Raw genomic sequence first — 26,578 nt, forward strand, 5'->3', positions numbered from 1 at the left:
GGCCTGATGGGGCAGGAGTGAAAGTGACTTAAATCTCTTATCGGCGCTGTCATATCCTACTGCTCCCTTGGGGTGCAGGGCTGGGGAGTGGCACTATTACAGTGCTTGCAAGCGCTTTGTGGGGGATGGAGAGTGGGGGCTCAGAGCAGGGGGTGTGGGGGAGCCCAGGATGAGCAGCTGGGGCTGTGGGGGGCTCTGGGCAGGGAATGGGGACACGAGGTGGTGGCGTGGTCAGGCAGGGGGTGGAGGGTGAGGGGGGTGCAGGACAGAGGCCATACGGTTGGGGTTTGGGTAGCTCAGGGGATGGAGACGTGGGGAGGGGTTAGGGCAGGGGCTCAGAGCTGAGGGTACAGCCACCATGCTGCCTGGCCGCCAGATCCGCAGGCCTGACCCAAGCGAGCTCCAGGAGAGGAACCAGAGCGCACTACGGCCACACCACCCAGAGGCTGTGAGTGCTGGGTCCGGGCCCACAGCGCTTGGGCCTCACCTGACTTCCTCCAGCCATCTGGTGCCTGGGGCTCCTGTGTGGGTGGAGGCCAGAAGGGGAGGGGTGGGCTGCCCACGGCCAGCACTGGGCCTGGAACGTTACCTGTCCACACTGTCCTGACCCCAGCCGGCCATGTTCTGACTGGGGTGCTGCATGCGAGCGCACCCGCTTTCTCTCACCTTGGCCGAGAGCTGCTCACGAGCCGACCGGTCTCCGGCTTCTGCCTGAGGGTCTGGGATATCACTGAGAGTTTCTGAGCTCGCTATTGGGGCTCTCTACTTACGAGCCCTCCCCTGTGCCCGTGCTAGCGCTGTGATAAGTGGGAGTAGGCCTGCTAGAAATCTACTCAAGCAAGTCTAATTGTACCAACTCGACCGGCGCAGTGGAGTGGAAAATAGTTCTCATAGATCTAACTGAAGAGGATAATGACCTTTTAAATAACAGAAGCAATTTGATTTCAATCCCGCAATTACTCTGAACTCTGAAATGTCGAAATGCTGGGCACTCTCAGAATAACTTCATTTAGACATTTACAGCACTGAGCCGCTGCTAGTTTCTTATCTAACCTAATTATGGCTTGTTCAGGAAACTGCCGAGCAGCCCAATTAATGTTATTTTTTACAGTGATACATAGCAGCGGCCTTTGACATTTGCTGCCATTTCACGTGCCGGGATTTACTCGGGGGCTCGGGGGGTGGGGGGGTGTGATTTAGCGGCCTGGGAGCAGCTGTGATCCTGTTTGCTGTATCCATGAGAGCAGAGCGCATTAGGCTGGAAGGGGCGCTCCACGCCGTGGGCATGCGAATAGCCAACGCTCACTTCAGCGGCTGAGGAAGGCTCACGGGCTGAGGCGTGCAAGAGGGGGGCCGCCCTGTTTTGACTCCCTTGTGCTACGGTGGATGGAAAACCCCCTCCTCACACAGGCACTCTGTAATTCCCATGCCCCCCCGGTAGGAAGCAGGCTGGAGGGGGCGAGGCCATAGCAGGTGGTGGCAAAGGGTATTCCGGGCAGCCTGCTTTAAGTGAAAGCAGCCATGGGAGCTGCTCTGCTATTCTAGGCACCATACCAAAGACGGCCGGAAGGCATCACCCAGCAAACAAAGCGCCCTTGCCCTTCGGTGGGGAACGCGGGCCCCACAGTTGGCAGTGTCAGGTCCTCGGGAGATTCCATTTATTAGGAGCGGCCGGGCTGGCAGTGCCACTTGTCCCTAAGGTTGCCTGAACTTGCCCATTACAAGCGCCTGTTTTCAGTTGCTGACAACTTTGCCAGACCAGGTGCCTGCCTCAGGATTATTTTCTTTTCAGCCAAAGGGCTTTACCTGTTCCCAAGATTAACGTGAGCAGGAAATACAGGAAAATCCCTTTGGTCCGGCACATCCAGGACCGGACAGGTGCTGGGTTACTACATTTTCTGGACTATTGGACGTCACCCCCACCACACGTCTCACTTTCTTCACCCCCTGCTCTCCTCCCACTTCACCACCCCTGCACACCCTGGCGCCAACCCCCACACTCCTGGGCTCAACTCCACCCCCTGACCCCCCTGCAGCCTTAAGCCACCCCAGGCTTAACCCCCCCACACACACACACTGCCCCAACCCAGCCCCCCGATTTACGCAAATTTGGAGGGGAACTACTGTATGCCGGACCATCAAATTTTGCCAGAGTCTCTCTGTAAATGGGGCTATTTTTGCCAGACGCCGGACCACCAGGATTTCCTAATCACCAGAGACCGGATTAAAGGAAGTTTACTGTACGTGGCTTCGCAATGTCAAACTACATTCTGGCAGTCGTCCCTCTGGCGAGCTCACTTGCCGCACGGGATTGGAAATTTGGTGGGGGTGGGGAGTGGCTCTTTGTCAATGGTGATGCCTTTTCCCCTGGAAAATCCACCGCAGTTGACCCAGGTACAAGCCTTTGAAAATTGCATGGCACACATGCCCGGCATGGACTTTTTTGATTTTAGCATTTAAAATCAGCGAAAAGTCTGTCCTCTCCGAGCGTGCTCCAGCTGTTACATGTGACCAGATTGTGCATGCAGCAGTCTCAGAGCAGCTGAATCTGCTGCAGCCAGAGGCTGCGGGGCTGAGGCTGAACTCGCCCTGTATGACCCGCTCCAGGCCAGGTGGGGTACCAGAAATAAGAACCAGAAGCCTGTCTCTTGCTGGCCCCTGCAGGCACAGTCTCTTCTTCCAGAATGGCCGGACAGATTTCAGTGCAGAGGGGACAAGAGATGGACCTTCTGTGTAGGTAGAGGAGCTTGGGAACCAGGCAGGGTAAGACCCGGACGGGAAGCAGGTAGCGGGGTGAGGCAAAGCAGGACTGACTGTTGGGGATGGGACTGCCGTGAGAGCCGGTAGATGGGGACACTGAGACTGGATGAGGGGGCCGGATCAGAGACTGGGACTGGGGAACAGGGAGGTCGTGGGTAGAGGAGCAGGCCGAGGCACCGAGGCAGAGCCAAGGACAGTGAGCCAGCTGGGAAGGACAGGGAGGCTGGCCCTGGGACAGGTGGCAAGAGGAGGCAAGGGAGAGAAGCAGCTGTGAGGGGCGCACTGGGATGCTCTGGTTTCTTTTGAATAATTCTCCAAATGGACCCTTCCCCGTGGGACGCGCTGAGCCGAGGCGGCGGCAGGTTCTGAGCTAAGGCTGTTCCGCCTGGGATGTCCTGAGCTGCCCCACTGTGGCACCTGCGGAGCCAGGGGCTGCACCACCACCGAGCACACACATGCCCAGTGAGCTGTCCTTGCTGGTTCTGCTGGAAGCCGCTGCAGGTTTCTAATCAGACGGCCCCTTCCTGATACTTGGCCACTTGGCATCCCCCACCTTGGGGTCCAGGAGAGACGAGGCATTGGCCTGAGCCAACCAGCTGACACCCCTGAGCCAGAGTGCCCCAAGCAAGTCAGACCCACCCACCAGGGCTCTCCATCTAACAGAGGCTGTAGCTCCCCCCGCAGCTGTGGGCTTAAAGCAGGAAGAGCTGGGGGCAGCTCCGAGGCCCGTGTTATGTGGGAGCTCAGGGTAGATCGTAACAGCCCCTTCTGCACATCTACTGAGCTTGGCGGGTCACAGACCACCTCTGCGTGGGGGCAGATTCCTGCTGTGCTGATGTAATTTGTGCAGAGGGTGGCGGGGCTCAGTACGGCTCTGTGCACCAGCCATGCAAACTCCACGCTGGCACTGAATGGTTTAAGGGAAGCTGGGGCACTGAATCAGTACACCTGGTGGGCGTGTCAGGTTTAATGAGGGATGAGACCCAGCTGAGGAGGAGCAGGGTAGTTGATTTACAGTGAGAGGTTGAAGCCGGGGAGCAGGACGGGGCCTTGAAGGAGCGTAGCTGAAAGCTCTGGAGGCAGTGTTGGGGAGGGCGGAGATGGGTTTGCAAGGCCTGGGAACAGCAGGGGATCGAGCCCGAGAGCCATGTTGCAGACAAAGAGGTCTGGAGAGTGTTTGGCGGAGGCTGCCGTGGAGAAGGCCCTGCCCTGATGGAGCAGGTCTGTGAATTGCTCCTTTACACTCTGTGGCTAAAAGCTTCTAGCAGAGACCCTTAGAGTTACCTGCCAAGGAGCCAAACCGCCAGGGGTGTGGCTGGTTGTCATTGTTGCAAAGGGATCTGAGAGCAGTGCAATAGAAATGGAAACAAGAATGATTAAAAAGCCAGAGACTGGTCACCTGAGAAACCAGAAGACTGAGGTAGGATGGGATCAAGGTTTAGAAAACCCTGAGCAGTATGGACAAAGCAACTGGGGAGCGGTTATTTACCTACTCACATAACACACGAGCTAGGGTCACCTCGTGAAATGCGTCAGCTGCATCGTTAAAACAAATAAAAGGAAGCCTGTGGGGCTCGGTGCCCGTGGTTATGGGGAAGGCCTTCAGGCTCAAAGGGGATGAGAGAGGTTCTGGGCGGATCGGTCCCACTGACCAGCACAGCTGTCCTGATACTTGGCCATTGGAATGGCCGCAAAGTGCTTTGAAGCCTCAAATAGAAGCTGGAATAGTTGAGGTACTGTCAGTGAAAGGGTTCTGTCATGCACAGCATTCACAAGCCAGGAAGAGGAACTGAGACTGTCTGTTACCTATAACGCTGACAGTCCTTCAGACGGCCACTGTGTCACAAAGACCCCGTCTCTTAGTGTCTGAGGTGATCAGAAAAAAACCCTGTTTCGTTTCCTTAGTTCCTGAGCTTGGCCACTTCAGCAGAAAGCCTCTTGTGCATTTGCTGGAGAACTGCCCAGCCCTGCTCTGTCTATTTTGGATGAGGTGCGGGAAAGGTTTGGCAACAGAAACCCAGCCCCATGTGCTGGAAGTGCGGCCTCCCATTCACCAATGGCAAGCAGCGTCAGTCTCCCCCATCCCGTGGGGGGTGCTCCTGTGTCCCGCTCAGCCCCTCAGTTTCTGCCCTGTGCCTTGGGGCGGCCTGAAGGCAAACGGCAGAGGAAGGCAGCCCTGGCAATTTTATTTGGGTAAACCTGGGAGCCCGGGTGAGTTGTATGTATGATGCTCAGTCAGTAGGGGCTGTCTTCCTGACAGCACTTTCCAGCTAAGCCCCTAAAGCACTAGTCCAATGCTAATTAAACTAGCCTCACTATACTCTTGGATATGGGTGTTTATTGCCATTCAACAGATAGGGTAACTGAGGCCTGATGTGGCAAAGTGACTTCCCCAGGGTCACACACCCGATCGGTGCCCGAGACAAGACTAGACGCCTGGTTTTCTGACTGCCAGCCCAGCCATTTCAATCTGTTTAGGATTTCCTGCAGTAACTGTACCTGCCTGTTTGCAGCAAGTCAGTGAGGAAGAAGAGCTGTGTGCAGTAGTGACAATATACTTACTTCCTCTGGACCAACTCGTTCCTAATCCCCAGGAAGGCGTCTCGCTGGAAGACTTCAGTATGTCATACAAGGAATACCACAATAACGTGACTCCTCTGGTTGCGTCACACTTTTGTGCCATGCCGCTTGGTGATGAAATGCAGCTGTTGCTGGGGTGGAACCCCACACCCCAGCACAACTGTATCCTAGGGGAGCGTGCGCAGGCACGGGAGTCAGGATCTAAGTTTGCTGTCTCTTTAGCAACATGCAGGTGCTCGGGAAATACGCCCAGGGACCTGCCAGGGCCACCTTCCCCACCCCCAGCTCTCCCACGGCACAAACCCAGCCCTGGCCAGGGCAACCCACGCCCAGCATGAACCCAGCTGCAGCCTCGCCCCAGCAGGGGCTGAGGCAGGGACATTTATCCTGCAGACCCAGCCAGAGACCTGCCGCAGCAGAGAGAGGGTGGGCCCTTTCCCCATGCCCAACCCAGGTGCTACTGACGCGGGCGAGGCTCTGTAGCTCCATCGCCCCTTCCTGCACCCTCATGCCTGGCCTCACCGCAGAACCCACAATCCCCAAGTGGAGCCCTCCCACCCTCTGCCCCAGCCCCCTCCCTCAGCACATGATTTTGTTGTGTGCACCAAGATGGCGGTGATGTCACCTCCACATTGGTGCACATAATAAAATTTATTCCACACATGGGTGGGCGCAATTAAGGGGCCCACTGGTCAGGGTGCCTGCATTTGAGACCCAGCACCGTCACTAGGCTGCTCAGCCATAGTCATGGTGTGCTGTGCCTCAGTTTCCCCATCTGTAAAATGGGGTGAGTGATACTGACCTCCTCTGGAAAGCGCTTTGAGAGCTGTTCATAAGCAGCATTATGCAGTAGCTAGGTGGTACTTGTAAATCTGAGGCAGTGCGGGGGAACCATTGTCACCGCAGGGAACACTGAGGGCAGCAGTGTGGAACTGCCCATTTTTACCCTGCACACTGGGGTTAAACAGCCCAGTCGCTCAAACCTGCCAGTGGATTGTCACGTCCTTACACGCAGCCCTGATGCCCATGCACTGGGGTCTGGAGAACACAACTGGGACTTTAACGGGGGCGACACGCACCTTCTGTGAACGCCCTCCCCCCGGTCGAGTGCATGAGCCAGCGCTGCCGCTGTTCAAAGTCTCTCTGGCTACTCAGCCCTCTCGCCTAGTCACACTCTGGCTACATCTACACTAGCCCCTTTCTTTCAGCAGGCATGGTAATGAGGGAGGGTGGAAGATACTAATGAGGTGCTCTCATGAATATGCAGCACCTCATTAGCATAATGACAGCCATGGTAAGGCCAAAGTGCTGCTTTCTAATCGCATGCTGGCTGTGTAAATGGGGGCCTTTGAAAGCATCCCCCAATCTTTGAAAGCTCCTTCTTCCTAAAACCGAATAGGAATAAGGGGCTTTCCAAGATGGGCGGGGGGGCCTTTTGAAAGCGCCCCCTCTACACGGGTGGCACGCAAATAGAACGCAGCACTTTCAAATCGGCGTGCTCACCATTATGCTAATGAAGCGCTACATATTCACGGAAGCATCTCATTAGCATCTTCCTACCTCACTCATTACCATGCTCCTTCTGAAAGGAAGGGGCTAGTGTAGACACGGCTTCTGTGTGCCTTGAACACACCCATTCTAGGGGCCCAGCACAGCGCCTTGTCCGTGGTCTCTCAGTCTATTCCAGTGTCTTGGATAGGGAGTGGTGTCCCCAGGGCTTCCCCTCCCACAGTCTCTTCCCCGCTCTCCACTTCGAGCTCTCCAGGGTGCTGCCCCCTCCTTCAGGCAGCCAGTCACCTCTGGTCCTCTCACCTTGAGATCTGCAGCAGCACTGATGCTGGCCCTGCAGCTTCTTTTATAGGCCCTCCTGACCCCGGATTGGCTGCTTCCCCCTGCAGACACTCTAGCCTCCGTTGGAGGACTTCTCTATTGTTTCCCAGAACAGGAGTGTGGCAAGGCCGCAAGTCTCCAACAGGGGGCTTGGGGGCCCAGTCTGCCCCATCACAGGCCAAGAAATCACTCTTGGGGTAAGCATTCGATATTTCCATCTGATCCATCACAGTGCTTTTCAGTGCCATGCCAGGATACTGATTCTGAAAGGCTCAGCTCTGCTTCCTGGAGCACCTTTATGACCCTCCGGCTCTTCTTTGGCGTGCTACACGGGCAAAACGCCTGTCAACTTCCACTTGAGCAGAGGTAACGAAAACAAAGTAGAAAGCTCAGGACTTGGCCTAGGCCCGTAAACACGACAGCGTTCAGTCCAGGTTCTGCTGTGCAGGTAAAGCCCTAGCAAAGGACAAATGAGCGTCTTGTAAACGGGGAGCTAACGACATTCCAGCCACACCTACGAGTTAGAAAGTGGTAATCAAAGAATTAATCACACTCCCCCCTTTCCATGAGCTGCAGCATCTGCCCCCCACCCACACACAACAGCTGCCACTAATGTGATTTACTTCTGTTTGCTGAGGGAGGGTTGTGGCTATAAAATTTAATGTGGAGGAACAAGGTGCATTTAAGCACAGCTGTAAACATCTCTAATCCCATTTAAAGCGCGAGCGTGCCGTACATTAACATTTAACAATGTGCCACTCAGGCGGTGAAGCACTAATAGAGCTGCACTTGAGCAAATTTTGGCATCAGACCGTGTTGTGCCAATGACAAGAGCTGGAGTAGCCCTATGGCTCGGCTGAGTCCAAATGCTGCTGAGTCAGGTGTTACGAGTCTTCCTGTTCAACACCTGAGCAGTGGAGGGACCATGTCAAGGGCATTTAAAAAACCTCGGGAAATCCCCCTGGGGAGGAGACCTTTGCTAGAGTTCAGTGAAACTTGCTGGCACGGATTGTGTTTTGAGTGTCACTTACCATCTAAGAATGTTTGGAATTAAAAACATTAGAAACCCAGGACGTTCCGAATTCAGGGTAACAGAGAGATAGCTGTGTTTTTTTTTTTCTTTTGACAGTATAAAGAATAACAGTCCAGTAGCACTTTAAAGACTAACAAAATAATTTATTAGGTGGTGAGCTTTTGTGAGACAGACCCACTTCTTCAGATCACAGCCAGAGCAGAACAGACTCCATTTTTAAGACACACAGAACCGAAAATTGTTATCCCGGTTGACAAATCAGAAAAATTGTAATCTTTTTGTAATCCATTTGCCCACCTTGATTACCACCTTGATTTAACGGACTGCTGCTGTGTTGGAAAAAAAATACTCTTTGGAATTGGCACGTTTCCAATAAACATTTTGCCTTCAACCAATGAAATTCCATTTTGGAATGAAACTTGAAAAACATGGAATTTTCCACGCAATGTCATGTGACTTTTCCACAGCAAGCAAAAGAGTCTCCAGAGACTGACTGAACTGCTCACCAAAAAAAAAGAAAAGAAAAGAAAAAAGGTAATTGATTTATCAAAATCAACTGTTACTTTGGGAAGCATCAACATCAAAGTTAAATGAGACCACACAGAACCTTACCACATGAACAAAGGTATCATTAAGCTGTTGGGCAAAGAGTAAAGACGGAGTACTGCATTTTTCTGAACCAAAAGCCCAACGTCCAGCCCTCTGTGACCAACGTTGTTTAAAACCTTGATTTGGGGATATTTTCATAAGGAAAAGCACATGACCATTGATGCTCATTCATGTTTAGAAGGTCAGATATTCATGAGAGTGAAATTCACCAACACACACACATGGACAAAGCATTTCTTCAGGATTCTGTACCGGTTGATTTTTTTCACCCAGCGGGAGTATTCGGTTGACAGCCAGACGGTTCAAAAATTTCCATTAATAATCCTTGAATATGTACTAAAATTTAGGCAATATTTTTCTCAATTAAAAGATTCCCACTGGAAGATGGGTACTAACTTTTGGTTAGACTAAGATTCAAAACACGCATCACTGCACTTAGACATCTCCCTCCGAATGGCAAAACAAACATTTCTTCAGCAGCTCACATGCCTGAATATTACCCATTTGCATAGTTCTGAGCAGCAAACTACATAGAGAACCTAGGGCCAGCTTGAGAGTAATTGGTTATTCTGGAAAGTGGCTGAATAGGGTATTAATCTTATACATAAAGTTTACCTCTTTTTTCTAAACACTTACTCTTCTCAAAGCAGCTCAGCTAAGACGGAAACACACAGATGGCTGCATTATGCAGACCACGTTTACACCGTAAATTACACTGAATATGTAAAATGCTAGGAACCTATTTTAAACGAGCTGCTTAAAAATCTCATTTATACAAAAAACAATCTGCTCCAAGGGAACCTCCTAACAGCAAAATGGTGCTCACGCTCCATGCAGAATTTCTGTGACCCTAGCTATGCTACTGATGAGGCAGGGCCCTGAAATAACAATGCAACGTGATTAAAGGTGATGTAGTAATCTACTCTATATTCAACAGAGCAGCATGCAAGTTGCATACTGGGCCTCAACTTGGGTATTTTCTGACCTTTAATTTTCTTTTTCTTTCTTTCTTTCTTTTAAAGAAAAGCTGCTTTAGTTTGTAATCTTACATTGTGTGCTCTTAATGTCATTTCGGTGCATGGAACTTCCTCGGTTGCTTTGACAGCCATAAAAGCATGCCTTACACGAACAGTTTGCCAAGGCAAGTGTAAGGATACCCAAAGCAAAACGAGGGCATGCCATCAATATAGACGTGATCGATCCATGCCCATCTGAGAGCACAATTTTGCCCAAATCCATCGCAGCCAGAATATCAACTTACAGCTGTAAGCCAAACTGAACCAGTGGGAAAAGTGATTTTTAGACTACAAGGGCATGAGCCTTAGAAGCACCAAGGGGTTTTGGAGCTCAAATACTAGCGTCTTTCCACGAACTTATGCACCTAAATCCCTTGGGTGTCTTTCTAAAGCTGCATGAGGGAGTGGTCAGAAGGACTGGTCAGAGCCCCAGGCGATCCCAGAACTGAAGCCACTGCCTGCTACGCTGATGTTAAACTGTTGCCCTAAAACAGCTCATGCACAGTCCTGGCCCTTCCAGTTTGGCCTTTCACTGTATTTCAGCATCTACAATGCACCTGTTACACAATTTGAGCTGCTCCAGACAGGCCAGGAATAGATCCCGCCCCCTCATCCTTGCCCTGCAGCTCACCCTCCCTGGGGAGATTCAAGCCAATTGATGTAGGTGGAGCACGTCCGGCGCAGGAGGAGTGGAAAATATTTCCCATAGGCTACGTCTACACTACCAGATAAAGTCAATGTTATTTCATTTGATTGTGGGATGTCAGGATGCTTGAAATCAAATTTGTAAAACCCAGCATTATACAAAGTCGAGTTAGTGCTGCCTCACGACAGTGGCCAAACATCAACTGTTGCAGCAGTGCATTGTGGGAACCTATCCCACACTTCCCTCAGCCCCACATTCTGCCTCCTCCCCCAGACCCTGCTGCACCCCCACCGCTGCCGGCACTCACTCTGCTGCCCGGTTCCCAGTCCTTGCAGGTTGGAGGAGCCATGAAACTGACCAGCGCTGCTCCACCTGGCTTGCAGGAACTGGAGCCAGGTGCTGCGCTGGTCAGTTTCTTGGCTCCCACCAGTGGTGGGGAGCCGCCAGCCAGGTGCAGCAGAACCAGTCAGCCTCTGGAGGCAAATGAATTGGCTTCAAAGACATGGCGCTTCCACACCAGCCTTCAGTCCAACTGTGAAATTCCCACTTGACACTCCACCCACCTGGTTTCAGCAATGTTATGGTATCAGTATCAGTGCTCCCTAGATCAAGCTAATACTCTACCATGAAGCCTCTAGGGGTTCCATACCAGTCACACACCTGGATAAAGGAAGAGGGTTGGTCAGATGAGTGACGATGCGCTGTTAGTGAAACAACAATATGGATGAAATCTGATGCTAGTACGACTAAATGATAAAAGACGTCACCCGGATAAACAAGGTCTACAACACCAATGAGCGGTCAGGGTTGGGTCGATAAGTTGGCTACCGAACGAAAATTACAACTAACACACGTGCTATCGATTGGAAGGTGGAAAGTCCGAACACGGTGGGTGACTGGAAAAGTAGAGCTGCTTCGGAAGGAGATGGAGGGATACCGATGCGACGTACTTGGACAGGCATCGGGAGTGATGTGCGGTTGCAAAGTCATTTGGTCAGGGAGCAAAACGAAGCACGAGGCAGCAGTCGGATTCCTTCTTAGCAAAAGCGCTAGAGGAGCATTGTTAGGATACAAACCGGTGAATGCAAGAATGACGGTGGCGAGATTTGAAGCAATCTGTTCAACATCTCGGTCAGCCAGGTGTATGCACCCATGTCACACAGTACGGCGGAAGAGACTGAGGTATTCTAGAAAGACTTGACAAAGACGCTGGAGGAAATACCAGAGAGACATGTGTCGATCATCGAAGGAGATTGGAACATGAAGGTAGGAACAGATAACGAAGACTGGGAGAGAGTCATGGGAAGGTTTGGATACGGAGAAAGAAACGAATGAGGTGAGAACCTACTAGAGTTTGCTTCGGAGCACGAGACGGTGATCTGCAACACGAGATTCCAGCAAAACGACTGTAGGCAGTGGACATAGCGACTGAATAACGGGAAGGCCAAGAACTTGCTAGATATGATACTGATAAGAAGAAGATGGGTAAGATCAGTACAGCAGTGCCGAACTTTCCAAGGAGCAGATATAGACTTGGACCACAGTCTAGTGATCACAAACATCAAGATAAAATTCAAGAGAAAGTATAAGACACAGTTTGAGAGAGACATGGCAAGGTGAGGAAGAAATAGGGAATGCGTACAGAGCAGCACTCAAAGAGAAGATTAGGAATGCGGTCACAGAGAATGACCTAGATAAGAGAGTCGAAGGGATAGCCATAGCAACAGAAGAGGCAATTGAACACACTGTGCCAGAAGAAGAGAAAATCAATAAGAAGTGGATTACGCGGGAGACCTTGAAGTTGGTCCAAGAGAAGAGAGTGCTGAAGATCAGAAGGGATGTTTCTGAGAGGGCAGAACAGCAATACAGGGTCAAATGCAATGAGGTAAGGAAAATGGCAAGACAGGATAAGGTGAAATGGTTAGAGGAGCGGTGTGAAGATACAGAGAGGTATTATGGCGAATGTAAGACCAGGGAGGCGTGTAAGATGACTAGAACTATTAATAGGAAGTAGAAGCTGAAGCAGATGGCAATCAAAGACAAGAATGAAGAGGTGCTCATGAACAAGGAGAAGATGGGCGAGACATTGCACCGATCTACACAAAGCACAGTTAGACCTGCACGTCTCAGAGAGACTGATACGAGAACTGAAAGAGATATCTCTGCTGAGCATTGAGAGTGAGGCCAATATTTTGAAGGAGGAAGTAGTCTTCAGTTATTTCATTGCTCTTTCTAACAAGAGCCCTGGAAATGATAAGATCATGGGAGAGATGGTTAAACACGGTGGAGAAAATATGATTCAGAAAATACCCTGGCTATGTCACATAGCATGGGAAGAAGGGAAGAAGGCACCTAAGGAATGGACAAGATCTGTGCTAGTGAAAATATACAAGAAAGAAAGGGCTCTGGAGTACAAGAACTACAGAACGATTGCCCTAACGAGTCATCTAAGCAACGTGCTGATGATGACACTGCTGGAGAGACTAAGATTGCAGATAGAAGAACGCCTAGTGGATGAGCAAGTGGGAGTCAGGAAAGACGGAATTACCATACAGCAGATATGGGCACTCAGATTGACAGCGGAGAAAGCTCAACGAAAGAATGAGAACATCTGCAATTGCTTCATCGATTTTCAGAAGGCATTTGACAGTACAGATCAGAAAGTGACTTGGGCAGCGTTGGAGACATATGGAGCGGATAGCAGACCGATACGGTTGTTGAAGGATTACCAATGACAATTTGGAGGCAGCGGTGAAAACATGGAGAGTTGGGAAGTTGTCTTAGAATGAGCAGAAGTACGAGACGAGGAGATCCGATATCGCCAAGTATCTTCATCACGCATCTAGGCAGAGCAATGGACGAGATCAAGGAAGAGGCAGAGGGACATCTGCACGGGAAAAGAATTAACAACTTGAGGCTCGCAGATAATATAGTTATCACTGAGGACGGTGAGGAGAAGATAGCGAAAACAGTGCATGTGATAAACAGGGAAGGGAAGTGGTATGGACTGATGATGAACATTGATAAAACAAAAACAATGGTATTTGGAGATAAGGAAACAGGAAGGAAAATCAGTGTACATGGTACTGAACTAGAGAACGTAGAGAAGTTCACATATTTGGGGAGCAACATAACGTATGATTCTAGACTGTAAGAAGGAAATAGCTACTAGAATAGCAAATGCCAGAGCAAGTTTGCAGGCGACGAATAAGATCTGGAAAAGCAAAGCAATTAGCTTAGGAACGAAGCTGAGCATCTTGAAAACGTGTATATTCAGTAGCATGTTGTCCAAAAGTGAGACATGGCCGATAATGAAAGATTCATAGAGACAGATACTGGTGTTCGAGAGGAGTTGTTATAGAAAGATCCTGAGAACAAGGTGGATGCAGAAAGTTACCCACAAGGAATTATATAGGAAGATACAGCCAAAGGAGTACCTATTGCAGAAGGTTACACAACGCAAAAATTTACAGCTATTCGGCCATACTGGCAGAATGAATGACAAACAAAAAATCAAGACGCTGGTATTTGGCATAGTGGACAGTTCAAATAGGAGAGGCAGACCCCACAGAGAATGGATAGATGATGTAGTAGATTGGTGCGGAGCTAGTCTACAGAAACTGAGCCACTCCGCACTGGACAGGGAAAGATGGAAGGAAATAGGGAGGCATCAGATGGTGAGCCCATGGTTGATGATGATGATGAAATCGAGCTAATGAAAGACAGTCGCTTGGTACAATAAAGCTAACTGCCTTAATTTCAAATTTATCTGGTAGTGTAGACGTGGCCATAGGCTGCATATGAGAATCTACTGGAGCCCAGTCCAGCAGGGCTATCTACCATTGCTGGTCTATAAACGTGTCTGTGGAGTTCTGCTGTCACAAGCTTCTCTCCTTGGGAAGGGCAGGAGGCGGTGACTTCACCTGGGCCACGCAGGCCGCAAAGGGAGGGGGACAGGGTTCTGCTTGGTGCTTTGGGAAATTCCCAGTCACGCCCCGGTGCCATCCACCCTGCTCCGCAACAGCAGGAGGGCTCCAGGCAGTAGCAGAGCGCAAAGGACCCGCTGGAGTCCTCCGTGCAGTGTGTGGCACCCCCTGCTGCCTGAGCCACAGTCCCACACCACAGAGGTAGCCGTGTGAGGTGTCACAGGACTTCTGGTTGTTCTCGAAGATACAGACTAACAGATAGTTTGGAGCATGAGCTTTCGTGGGCAAAGACCCACTTCATCGGATGCATGAGATAAACGATGCAGCTAAGCGATGGTCACATAAATACCACCCTATACCAAAAACCCACAGACCGCTATGCTTATCTACACGCCTCCAGCTTCCATCCAGGGCACACTGCATGAGACCAACAAGAAGTCCTCTGGCACCTTATAGACTAACAGATATTTTGGAGCATAAGCTTTCGTGGACAAAGACCCGCTTCATCAGAGCACGAGAGCGTCTGCAGCTGCAATGCCTGTGCCAAGGGCAGAGGTGGAAGAGGGGCCCCAAAAAGTTACTTGAGTAAAAGTACAGACACTTGGGGGGGGGGATGTAATTAAATAAAAAATCAAAAGGAGCCTTCTGTAGAACCACTTGCGTAACACAAGAAGCAACGTGTGCCTAGATTGTGCCCAAGTACCCAGAAGTAAAAGCAACCATCTAGGGATCCTTCTGGATACCTCTGTACAATCAACACACAATGGTTTGTACTTTTACTTCAGTAGTTTTCCAGGACACTTTGACCTTTCCCTAATTACATGCTCCTCCGAAGTAGCTCTACTTTTACTCAAGTAACATTTTGGGTACTTTGCCCACCTTTGGCTGCCAGGGGGAACAGGGAACAAAGGTGAGCTGACTGGTTATACATTATAGATATAGCTATATCTATAGTGTGTGTGTGTGTGTGTGTGAGAGCGAGCCTAGGTCGGGGCAATCAAGACAGGGTAGCTAAGTCAGGGAGGAGCTTGGGACAGGGCATGGCTGTGGATCTGAGAGAGCTTTCACAATTGGGTAGGTCAGGACCAGGAGCGGTAAAAGATGCAGAGTGGAGAAGGCTGCGCTTTGGAGGGGGCAGTTTTTTACCTAAGGGGATGTTCCGCCTTCCCCTGGTCATCCTCCTCTCCCCCAAACACACACACACACACACACACACACGCGCCCCTGCCCCAGCTACCTCTGACCATGGCTGTGTCTGCCCTTCGCCAGCATCCTGCTTCCCCTGCAATGGTGCATTGAAGGCCAGCACCAAGGGCTTTTGGAGCTCAAATATGAGCCTAACTCCTTGGGTGCCTTTCTAAAGCTGCAAGGGGGGCGGGTCTCAGCTGAGCACTGCACGAACCAATGCCTGGCTGTTCTGTCACCTCAAAGACCCCCTGCCCCAGCCTACGAGGATGCAGCTTTGGCTAAGCCGGTCAAGATTTTCAAAAAAAAGAAAGGCCAAAAAAGTGTGGCTCTGAAGTTCACATGCTGGCGCGGGAATGAGGAATCAGCCTGTCCAAAGTGCGGCGTCCACGGCAGCGCCGCTGACATCAGGGAAACCTGCAGCGGGCTCTGCACCAGGGCTCCTTGAAAGCTGAGCACTTGGGCGGCCGCCCAGGAGAGATTCAGGGGCCCATCAGCTGATTGGCAGCACACCCACAGCTGCCCTTAGCCAGCAATATGGGTTTCTATTGGAGGTGCACATGTGCACAAGTCTCGGCGCACATAGCAAAATATAGTCAGCCCTGGATGGAAAAAAATAAAGGGAACGCTGCTCTGCACGCTCAAAACGCGGGGCACGGGTGCCTGAAAGTGGCTATGGGAGCCTAACCTTGTACATCATGGATTCGTAGGGTTAGAAGAGACCTCAGGAGGTCATCAAGGCCAACCCTCTGCTCAAAGCAGGACCAACTCCAACTCAATCTGCTCTCTGGTGTCCCCACCCAGAGACTGATGACAGGCTGGTCAAACGAGACAGAAGGGAACCCAGGTCCCATTGACCTGCCATGGCAGCTGGCACTTACTGCTCTTGTGAAAGCCCATCCCAGGTCTCCTCACTAGCGGAGCTCTCAGCTGCACACATGTGCCAGGGATCACAGAGCTCAGCCCTGTCTCTTCAAAAAAAGGCCATTGGAGAAGGGGGATCCAAGCTCAGCAATCCAGAGAGCAGGAAGAAGTGAGATGTTTTAACACCCTGGTCCCAGCTCACAGGTTGGAGATCCACAGGTTCAAAGCTCTAGCTCCTCAGCCCTGGCTTATGTAGGTTTGGAGAAGGTTGGAAGGTGGGCCGGGGGGCAGGATTTCATACTGGAGCTGGGTGCGAAAGTGGATTGTCTAACTGTACAAAACTTTCCTGGATATACACAAGCCCCATGAATCTGCATGACAAGTCAAAACCTTGAAAATCTACACAAACTGGGACTGGAGCCTGGCGGACAGGAGCGCTGCAATGGGTTTGGGGCATCTGACATCGTTTGTTTCAGTAATTGTTTAGTGTTGACCATTTTTAATTCTTGATTTGTTTTAGTTATCACAAGCTTCAATTTCCAAACAAAACGTAACTTTGATGCAGACTTTTTGATATTTTGTAAACAAAAATGAAATGTTTTGAGAATTTCAGAATAATTTTTTTTAATATAGAACAAAAATTGTCCAGACCAACTCTGTCCTGGGCAAAGTTTTGATTGGCTGTTGAGGAAAAAAAAATGATCACAATCACTGAAAAATTCCTAACAGCTTAACTCAACTCTCTTCCGGGGCACCAGGTTTACCTCAGTGGATCCAAACACCACAGCCTTCATGCCCTGTAGATATGTCTGTCTGACCTGGACTCTGTTGTGGTCAGATCTCAGATTTGCATAGAAGTAAAAAAATAAAACTGCAAAGGGCCTACATGGAACGTCAGTCACTGGAACACCAAGGGCTGTGGTAATTATTTATCGTATTATGTTTGCGACGTTTCCTTTCCGCTATAGTTTTTTTTTTTTTTAAGGCTCATAAAAATATAGAAGTGCATGAACGGCTGTAAAAAAATAAGGACATTTGTATGGATTTTTTTATATAAATAAACAGCGCAGCAAGAATTAAATAGAACGCAGCCAAAGAACGTCTGGAGAGATGCTGGCCTTTATAGCTTGTTCTCCTCAAACAGGATCTGTGCGTAGACTGTCGTAGTGCGCGCTCCTTTGGCCTTCTGATGAGGCTTGATCAGTTCAAGTTCAGCATACGTTAAATTCTCCTCTGTGATTTTCGGCTACAAAAGACACAGAATAGAAGCATAGGGTTAGAAGGGATCACAAGGGTCACCCCCTGGCACGATGCTACATTGGTTGTGTCTCAGCCACCCAAGATGGACGGCTACCCCGCCTTCTTTCGGCAACCTCCGGCGAAGGAGCTTCCATTCCAGCGAGGAAGTTATTTGTGAGATTTAATCTAAAGGTAAAAGAAATAATTATAAGGTTCTTCTGGCCCTCCCAGCACAAGGGACTCCTGGACTGTCTTCTGCAATGGGCCAGATTTTAAAGGTCTCCAGGTGCCTACCTCCTATGCATTTCACTGGGATCTAGATGGCTAAATATGTTGAAAAACCTGGTCCGATAGGCCCCGTTTTCCTTTCAGCGCCACGCTGCAGCAAAGTAGTTCGCTCTTCATTTGAGCTCGCTGCGAGTTGGGAGGAAGGAAGGGAGAAAAAATATCACAAATATACTTTGGTGGGAATTTTTACTGACTTTTTTCAAAATGTTGCCGTGTGCATTTTTCCTTTGGCATTTCTCAATGCCAAAGTTCAAAAATTTAAAAAGCGGCTGCCTGCTGCACGATGGGTCTGAAAAAGGGAGGGAAAAAAGGTTCCGTTTCCCCCTATATTTTCAAATTTCAGAATGTAAGAAATGTGTACCATCTCTGCTCCTCCCAGGCAGCAGTGTCGATCACGCAGCTATCAGACCCAGAGGCAGCTTTTGCTCCTCTGAGGTGCTTTTCTTCTACCTGTGTATTGTTTCGACAGCATCTATAACTCTGCTTAGCACCTTACAGCAGAAGCTACAGGCCTGTTTCTCCTCTTACCCTGCTTTTGTACGCTTACTGACTGCAGGGGAGTCTCGCTTGTTTTACACCAGTGTCAATCAGATGAGACAGGCCACAGCTCTTGCCCCAAAGCAGGTAAAACATTGGTAATGTTGACCAGTGTTTGACCCAAACAAGATATTGGCACCTCCAAGGTGGTTGGTGAGCAAACTCCAGGAGAGGCACCAGCCACATGCCCCGCCTTTGCTCCAAGCCCCGCCCTTCCCCTGCCATATCCTTGCACCACCCCCGCCCCATCCCCTCCCTACCTCTTCCTCCGAAAGCACCGCCCCGCACCGCCTTCAGTGGGTGGGGGGGCCCTTCCCGCCCCCCGGAATGGTGCAGCACTGACGGTGACAGGTGTAGGGGGCCTGATGCTGGTGGTGGGAACTAATGTGAACCCTGTGCACCTCCACACATCATCCCTGATCACATGCACAGGAGGGGCCAACAGTGAGGCTACATATACACTAACGTGGAAGATCAACCTATTCAAGGTCGAGCCTCCAGGGTTTGATTTCACGTGTCTTGTGGGGACATGCGAAATCAGCCTCTCAGGGGCTGCCGTCGACCCCGTACTCCTGACGAGATGCAAGGAATAAGGGAGGCCGACAGGAGAACCCCTCCCATTGAACTTGCTTAGCATGAACCGCCAAGTTAGCCGGGCACAGATAGGTCGAATCTCGCTATGCAGTTGCCACAGCTAGACCTGCATATCTGCGGTCAACTTACTTTGCCAAGCGTACCCATAGTCTCAGTTACCATCCCTGTTAAGACGCACCTTTCATTTCTAGCCGGGATTTATCTAGTTTCAACTTCCAGCCACGGGCTCTTGTTTTGCCTTTGTCTGCTAGACTGAAGTACCCTTTGGGGGCTTCCTAATGCCCGGTCCCTCCGCTTCCCTAGAATTGGGAGCTAAGCTAATCTGACGTCCCATTAAGCAGAACGGTAAGACTAGGCAAAGGGCGTATGTATAACATGCAGTAATAGATCTACCCTAAAAGCCTGTGAAGTCTCTGGAGTTTTGGCTTTATTTGCCTTCAGTGAGTGCTGGACTGGGCCCTGAGGCACACGGAGACCCTTCCAAGAAGGAATCTGATGAGACGTGGCCAACTCATCACTGCCAGTTTAAAGCGGCACGTTGCTCACGACAGCGCCCGTTCGTCCTTTGCGGTGGAAACATTTGCAACGCTTTGTGGAAATCCACAGCTTGGGGCAAACTCAAGCCAGGTCTGCCTTCTCCTCTGCTGTTCAATCACATTTCACATTTGTGTCCATCTAGAAAACGCCGAGTGTCCTAAAAAGCCACCCCGGCGCCCAGCTCATGTAAATTTTAGATCTAGGATTTATGAAATCTTATTGTCCGGGTGTTTTATTATATTATCTTAAAATTGCATTGTTTTCTAGTGTAGATTATCTCTTTATTCCTACTTTATTCTATTATGTTTGGCTATGAAAAATAACACTAGATTCCCCGAAACAGGTCATCGGGCAACAGTGGCTTATGTGTTGCTTTCATACATTTTTATGATGTTCCTATAGTAAACATAATTTAATAAAGCCAAAACACACTAAATAAATAATTGCATCTAGAAAAGCAATAAAACCAAATAAAATTAGTACTTTCCTAAGTGGGAAAGGTACTGCAATTACTGCTGCAAGCAACAGCACACCATAAAATGTGTGGAATAATTTCCCTTATGCATATTTCCAGTATGGAATAATTTGATTGAAAATATGAAGAAGCACACAGGAGGTTCAAAACAGAGATGGGTGTACAGTTTTCAGCAAAGGATGCGTACTAGGGGTATGTGGAAACCAAGGCTGCTTTAGAGGTCCTAGATAACTAGTTTTTTCACTCATTGGCCATGTGTTTAGTGCTTAATGTGGATTTGCTGGTTTAGCGGAATAAAAAATTTGGGACACACAGGGAAAGAAAATTAATCCCGCAGCTCCTCACCTTGGCTACGGTTGAGAGCCTTTTGGTAAGCTAAGAGCTGAGAAAACGCTACCCCTCTGTTATAGGGCAATCCCACCCCTTTAGTAACAACCAAGGTCATCGGGGGCTAGAAGATGAGAGAAAGGAAGGACTGACCATTCGCCTTCTATGTTTCAGCAACGGGGAGGGGGAGGGGGGGAGTGTGGAGGTGAGTGAGCAATGCTATGTTCGACGTGTCCCTGTGCATGTAAATTAGATGGTGGTTCTCAAACGGTGTCAGAAATGACTGCTGCAGAAAATAAATCATTGCTAAACCCAAGTTTCGAGATTTCAAGCCTTCATCTTGATAAATACCTTTTCTTTCAGGGTTTGCGATTAATACAGCATAACACTCATCGCCATCTCAAAAAACTAGGAAGACCCGTCATGATTCTCCTTCCGTGTCTTCTTCAGGTTAGTTTTTGGGTTATTCCAGTAAAGGGGGGTGGGGAGGCTTCCCCTGGGCGACTATTCCATAGGAGTCACCGCTAGCTATTTCTTTCCTGGAAAACATTTGTTTTTAAAGCAGTCTTGTTCCATTTATTGTTTTTACAGGGCATAAAAAAAAAAAAAACAACTCATCCAGGCCCTTTTTTTATACGTTAAAATGATCAGGAACATCAAGTCTGCCTTAGCAGGAGAACTTGTGGGAGGGCTAAGGGATGTTTATTGTGAGCTCTCGCTGAAGAAGCAAAGGGTTTTGGACCTTTAAGTAAGGATACTTTTGTCTAAAGTGGTAACTTTGAGCCATCCAACCAAATAGCCCATGTTTGCCTTCTACTTAAAAGCTGAACTTTCACTCTCTTGGGTCTTGCGATCTCACCATTTTATTAGGTTTCCACTCATTGAAGTGTCTTCCAACCTGTGCTGAGTACGAATTTCTCATTGAAAAAAACAAGCAGATTTTTTTTTTTAAAGAAAGGCAAAAAAACCCAGCTATTTGGGCTTCCTAGATCTGTCTTAAAAGGCCCAAACCTGACTGATCCCACTCGTGGTTCATCTTTAAATCTCCATGCAGAGAAAGCCTTAGGCCACTAGTGCATCAGGTAGATGTTAGCAACGAAGTTCAGAATCCCCAAATTCCTGCACTGTTATCAGACCGTCAGGGATGTGAAGGTGAGACGGAGATGGGCGAGATGGAGACACAGCTGTATTGCTGGCCCCATTGCATGACCATCTATCTGTTTTCCACCCTTCACAAATATGTGACTCCCAACAGCTACCTCCGAGAGCTGCATAAATATTCAATTTTAGCCAGGATGGGCAGGGATGATGTCCCTAGCCTCTGTTTGCCAGGAGCTGGGAAGGTATGACAGGGCAGGATGGATCACTTGATGTTCTTCTGTTCATTCCCTCTGGGACATCTGGCATTGACCACTCTTCGCAGACAGGATACTGAATTAGATGAACCTTTGGTGGAACCCAGTCTGGTGCACGTTACAGAAACCCTCCAGAGTGAAAGCCTCCTCAGCCTGGCTCCAGTCAGTTGGGGGTGGGTGGCAGGGGGGCATATAGACCAGCAGAGAGGGAACGTAGCAAACTCCCAAACCTGCCTTGCCTGCCGCTGACTCAGCAGCTCGCGGTGGGCCACCGGGCTGACCTGTGAAGCGTCCATTAACCTTCAGAGAAGAGACGATTAGCTTAAAAATGCCGCACGTAGACGTGACTTGTGACACTGCTTCTTTGAGCCAAATGTTCTTGGACATGAACCATTGCAAGTTTTCTCCCCATTAGGTTAAACCTAGCTCTGTCTCTCACGAGCTGAGTTTTTCAGCCAGGCCCAGCTGCTATTAATTACTCGTTCCTTGGGGTTTTCCCAACTGGCCACTCTTTCGCTCCTTTTCTCTCGCACACGCCAGACGTAGAGCTTGGGTCCTTTCCACGTGGGATTTGAGTAACTTCCTGTTTTGCCCTCGTGCTCTGTGACCACTTGGCACGAAGAGAGCTGATGTGATCCAGATGGTGCGGCTCAGACGCATAAACACATGGTGTCGCATCCCCCATATGTACAGCAGTACAAAGCATTGACAGGCCAGTTGGAATCGCCCCAGCCTGAAGAACAGACCCCCCCGCACCCAGGTCTCGCTGCCAAAAGGCGTGGGAGGGAGGAAAGAACACAAATCATGGGGTGGAAGAGAATGAAACTGAAGAGGCACCCTCAGTCCGAACAGCCCTTTGCACAAGCCCCAGGCGGCTGGAGGACTGGTGAGACAGCCGTCATCTTGGTGAACCCCAGGAATGCTGTTGCGGACACGAGCCATTACCAGTTGAGCTGAAGGGCACTCTGGGAGGTCAGGTGGTGCTTCCTGGCCAGTGGCTTGCACAGATGCCCTAGAGAACATTCCGTAGGCATCTCCATGAGAGTTAATGTTGCCAGATGCGGCACAAACACCTGTGCCGGAGCTTTGCTTCTTCCTCTGGGGCACAGAGGTCAGGAGGAAGCACTGGACAGCTCTGGCACAGAGCCGGTGGCACTGGAGTACTCAGCGTGGCTGTTCTGTTGCCAGGAAGGAGTCCCTGGGAGCTGCAAACTCCTTGGGGCTGACCTGAGATCAGGATTCCCTACAGTTCTTTAGAACGGGGGCGCTGAATGGTCCCATCCCCTTCCCTGAAGAAGCTACTTAAAAGCCTCCTTGTCTTCAGCTGCACTTTTTGACCTGGAGCTGGGAGCCACGTGGGACTTTGCAAGAAGGAACCTTCTTGGCTGTCCCAATCTCCTGACCTCCTGAGTCTCTGCAGTGGGCAGTGGACCTTTATCTGGGGCCTTCCCCCTGTTCAGCAGGTAGGGGGTGAGCACTTAATGGGCAAGAGGAGGGTTTGTTCACAGACCCCAAGGCCAGGAGGCAAGGGCGCCGCTTTGCAAGGGTGTGGCGGGGGCAGCAGCAGCGCATTCCGGGCGGCTGTTTGTTTTCCTTCCCATTCTCCTGTCGAGGGAGAGATGGGAAAAGGACACAGGCTGGGTGAATTTACTCCCCTCACCAGCCAGGAGCGAGAGGCCGGCACCCGGGCCATGTAATTTCCCCTCAACCCCAGGTAGTCAGGGGAATGAGAAAACCAGCAAGCAGCGTCCCGGTATGCACAGTTGTTAACCCCCATCCCACGGCCCTCCTGAAATGGTGCCCTTGTCAGAAGGGACTGTTATAATCCTCTGGTCCGACCTCTTCGACAACACGGGCCAGAGACTCTCACCATGACAATTCCTGCAGCTCGCTTCGAAACACATCCAAGCTCGATTTAAAAAGTGCCTGTGATGCAGAATCCATCATAACCCTGGGCCCACGGTTCCAATGGGTGATTACCCTCCTGGGTAAACGTGTACACTCCAGTTTCCATCCGACCTGGTCTCGCTTCAACTTCACTTCCAACCATTGCATCATGTTGGCCCTTCTCAACAGATGACCCCATTACTAAACAGCTGTTCCCCATGGAGGCTCGAGAGCCCCTTAACTTTCTCCTTGTTAAGCTAAACAGACTCATGGACCAGGGTCTATCACGCTAAGACAGGTTGTCTAGTCTCTCCCTTTTTCTTGTGGCTCTCCTCTGCCACCAGCACCAGGCAGAGCAGCTTCAGCAGCAGTTGCTCCCATGCCATAGAGAGAGGTTTAAAAAAAAAAAAAGACTCTTTGAGAGTCTTTTGTTTATAGATCCCTGAGGGTCACGTGAGCCCTTTTTGCCTCAGTGTTGCACTGGGGGGCTCCTGTGCAGCTGAGTCTCCACCATGACCTCCAGGTCTTGTGGTTTTGGGCAAATGCTAGAGCAAGTTCCGGTGGCTATGAGATGCCTTGAGGGATCCTGGCTGCTCACGTGCCACCTAGACTCTTGGGCCCACTAGTCAAACCTGAGTGACGAAAGGGAGATGCTGAACTCTGTATTTGAGCATCTCCCTGCCCGCTTGGGGAAAGCATCTAAGAGGTTATGTAGGTGCTTAACTCCTTAGGTGCCTACCCAGGTGTTTGTGGGTCTAACGTTAGGCACGCAGCTTTGAAAATTGGGCCCAAAGGATCCTCTTCTGCTTCTCTCCAAGAAAATGGTTCCGTGCCGAAGGTTCTCCCCAAAGAAGCAGGGGCAGGGGGCGAATGTGTCCAAGACTCCTGCACTCCTAGAGATCCCGACGGGGCCTTTCACTTTCAACAGCGTTTGAGCAATTAAATGGTCCGCAGTTCCTATACAGAGCTAATCCTACAGCCTGAGCCAAAAGCCCCTGTTCTGCTCACCTAGCTTGTATCAGTCTCATCAATCACTATTCGGTAAGCCACCTGTGGGCAGCAGCGTTCAATACAGAGTGTCAAAACAAAAAAGCAGTCCAGTAGCCCTTTAAAGACTAACAAAATCATGTATTAGGTGAGCTTCTGTGGGACAGACCCACAGTTTCAGACCACATCCATACCGGAGCAGACTCAATATTGATTCACTATTTAAGGCACAGAGAACCAAAAATAGTAGTCTGTTCTGGTGTGGCTGTGGTCTGAAGCAGTGGGTCTGTCCCACGAAAGCTCACCTAATACACGATTTTGTTAGTCTTCAAAGTGCAACTGGACTCCTTTTTTGTTTTGACGGCATATAGACTAGCACGGCTATCTCTCTGTTACAATACAGAGAGTGGTTGGCTTATGATAACCGCCCCCCCCATCTTAGCTGCACTTTTCCAAACCACTTGGTACTGGTTTAACTGGCAAAATTCCCGTTGGTTTCAGGAAGGACAGAGTCTGGCCTTTCAACAACTCCACGCTTCATCGCTCATTGAAAATCCAACTGGAAAGTCAGATTTTCCCTTGGAAGAGAGGCGTTTTTTAAAAAAAAAAAAATCGCTTATGTAGGCACTTGTGATCAGTTAACACTTCTGCAAAGATGCAGCTGGATCTGAGCATTGACTTAGTCCTCGGAAATGGAAGCAAAACGCAATACCCGTCCAGCGTATGCTCTGAAATGTCAAGGGTTCCGCTGAGGTGCCATTTGACAGGATCAGTAAATGCGGCACTGGCATGTCCAACGCTGTCCTTAGAGTTAGAAAAATAAATTGAGCTTTCCGCGGTGGGCATGTCTGCTTGCCCAGGAAAGAAGGGCTCCTTCTGTCACACAGCCTCCACCCATCCAAAAAAAAAAATGCACGTGGCCATTGTTTATTCAACAGGAAAGTGACGGCTAGAATCATTGTATACGTGGCCTTTGGCTTCGAGCACGAGGCTTGTTCATCCTTAGTTCAAACAGATTTTAGCCCCTTTTAGTGGAATAACTAGTAGAACTACTGCCAAAGTCACGAGTGTTACGCCAGGGATGAATCTGGCCCGCTGAGTCCCATTTTGCTCACCTTTTTGTAAGAAGACTAAGAGGCACAGCCACATTAGGGTACGTCTACACTACCGGGAAGCTCAACCCAGTCAGGGTCGATCTTCTGGAGTTTGATTTTGTGTGCCTCGTAGAGACATGTGAAATGGAGCTTGCTGGGGGTCGGCAGTCAACCCCTCGATATCGCAAAGGGTGATCAATGGGTGAAACTCTCTCGTCGACCTCCTTCTGTGTAGGCAGCCAGGTAAGTCGATTGCAGATAAGTTAATTCTAGCTAAGCCACTCCCTACATAGATCAAGGCTCAGCCTGTGGCTTCACAAACAACAAACAATTCTGTCACACCTTAGAGACTAACACATTTATTTATTCGGTACTGAGCTTTCGTGGGTCATTACCTAATAAATAAATTTGCTAGAAACAGCGGGGCTGATTCTTCTTAAGAAGGATATCATTGGGATTAAAGAGATCCCAAGAAAGGAAGCAAAACTGGTTAGCATCTACTAGGACTTTCATCAGCTCCAGGGAAACATCACAAATGACATTGTCCAAATGTCATCGGCTTCAGGGCTGGGGGGGTGTTGTATAGCTCTGCTAAGGTTCTGCACCCTGAAAAATGGCTTGCGATTCCATTTTACCAGGTCATTATAAAACAGATCAATTGGAATATAAATATGAGACCTACATCTTAGTGTACAGAACTATATAAAGTCACAGGCTGAAATTTTAGTTTCTACAGACTTTGCGCTTGCTTTTTATGTAGCTTGTGGTAAAAGGAGGTAAATATCAAGGGCAGTTGGTGTAGTTCCTGG

At 49.7% G+C, this 26,578-nt stretch overlaps 1 protein-coding gene across 1 annotated transcript in view; it reads right to left on the minus strand.

Annotated features, from left to right (window-relative positions):
* Positions 1 to 8,332: 8,332 nt before the first annotated feature.
* Positions 8,333 to 26,578, minus strand: part of VSTM4 (V-set and transmembrane domain containing 4) — a 59,083-nt gene continuing 40,837 nt past the window's right edge. Inside the window, exon 8 of the mRNA XM_074999913.1 lies at positions 8,333 to 17,695. Within this exon, the coding sequence (XP_074856014.1) occupies positions 17,570 to 17,695 (126 nt within the window). The 3' untranslated portion in view covers positions 8,333 to 17,569. The remainder of the gene's footprint in view (positions 17,696 to 26,578) is intronic.

Source organism: Carettochelys insculpta, chromosome 7 (genome assembly GCF_033958435.1).
Source record: "Carettochelys insculpta isolate YL-2023 chromosome 7, ASM3395843v1, whole genome shotgun sequence".
Taxonomy (NCBI): Eukaryota; Metazoa; Chordata; order Testudines; family Carettochelyidae; genus Carettochelys; species Carettochelys insculpta.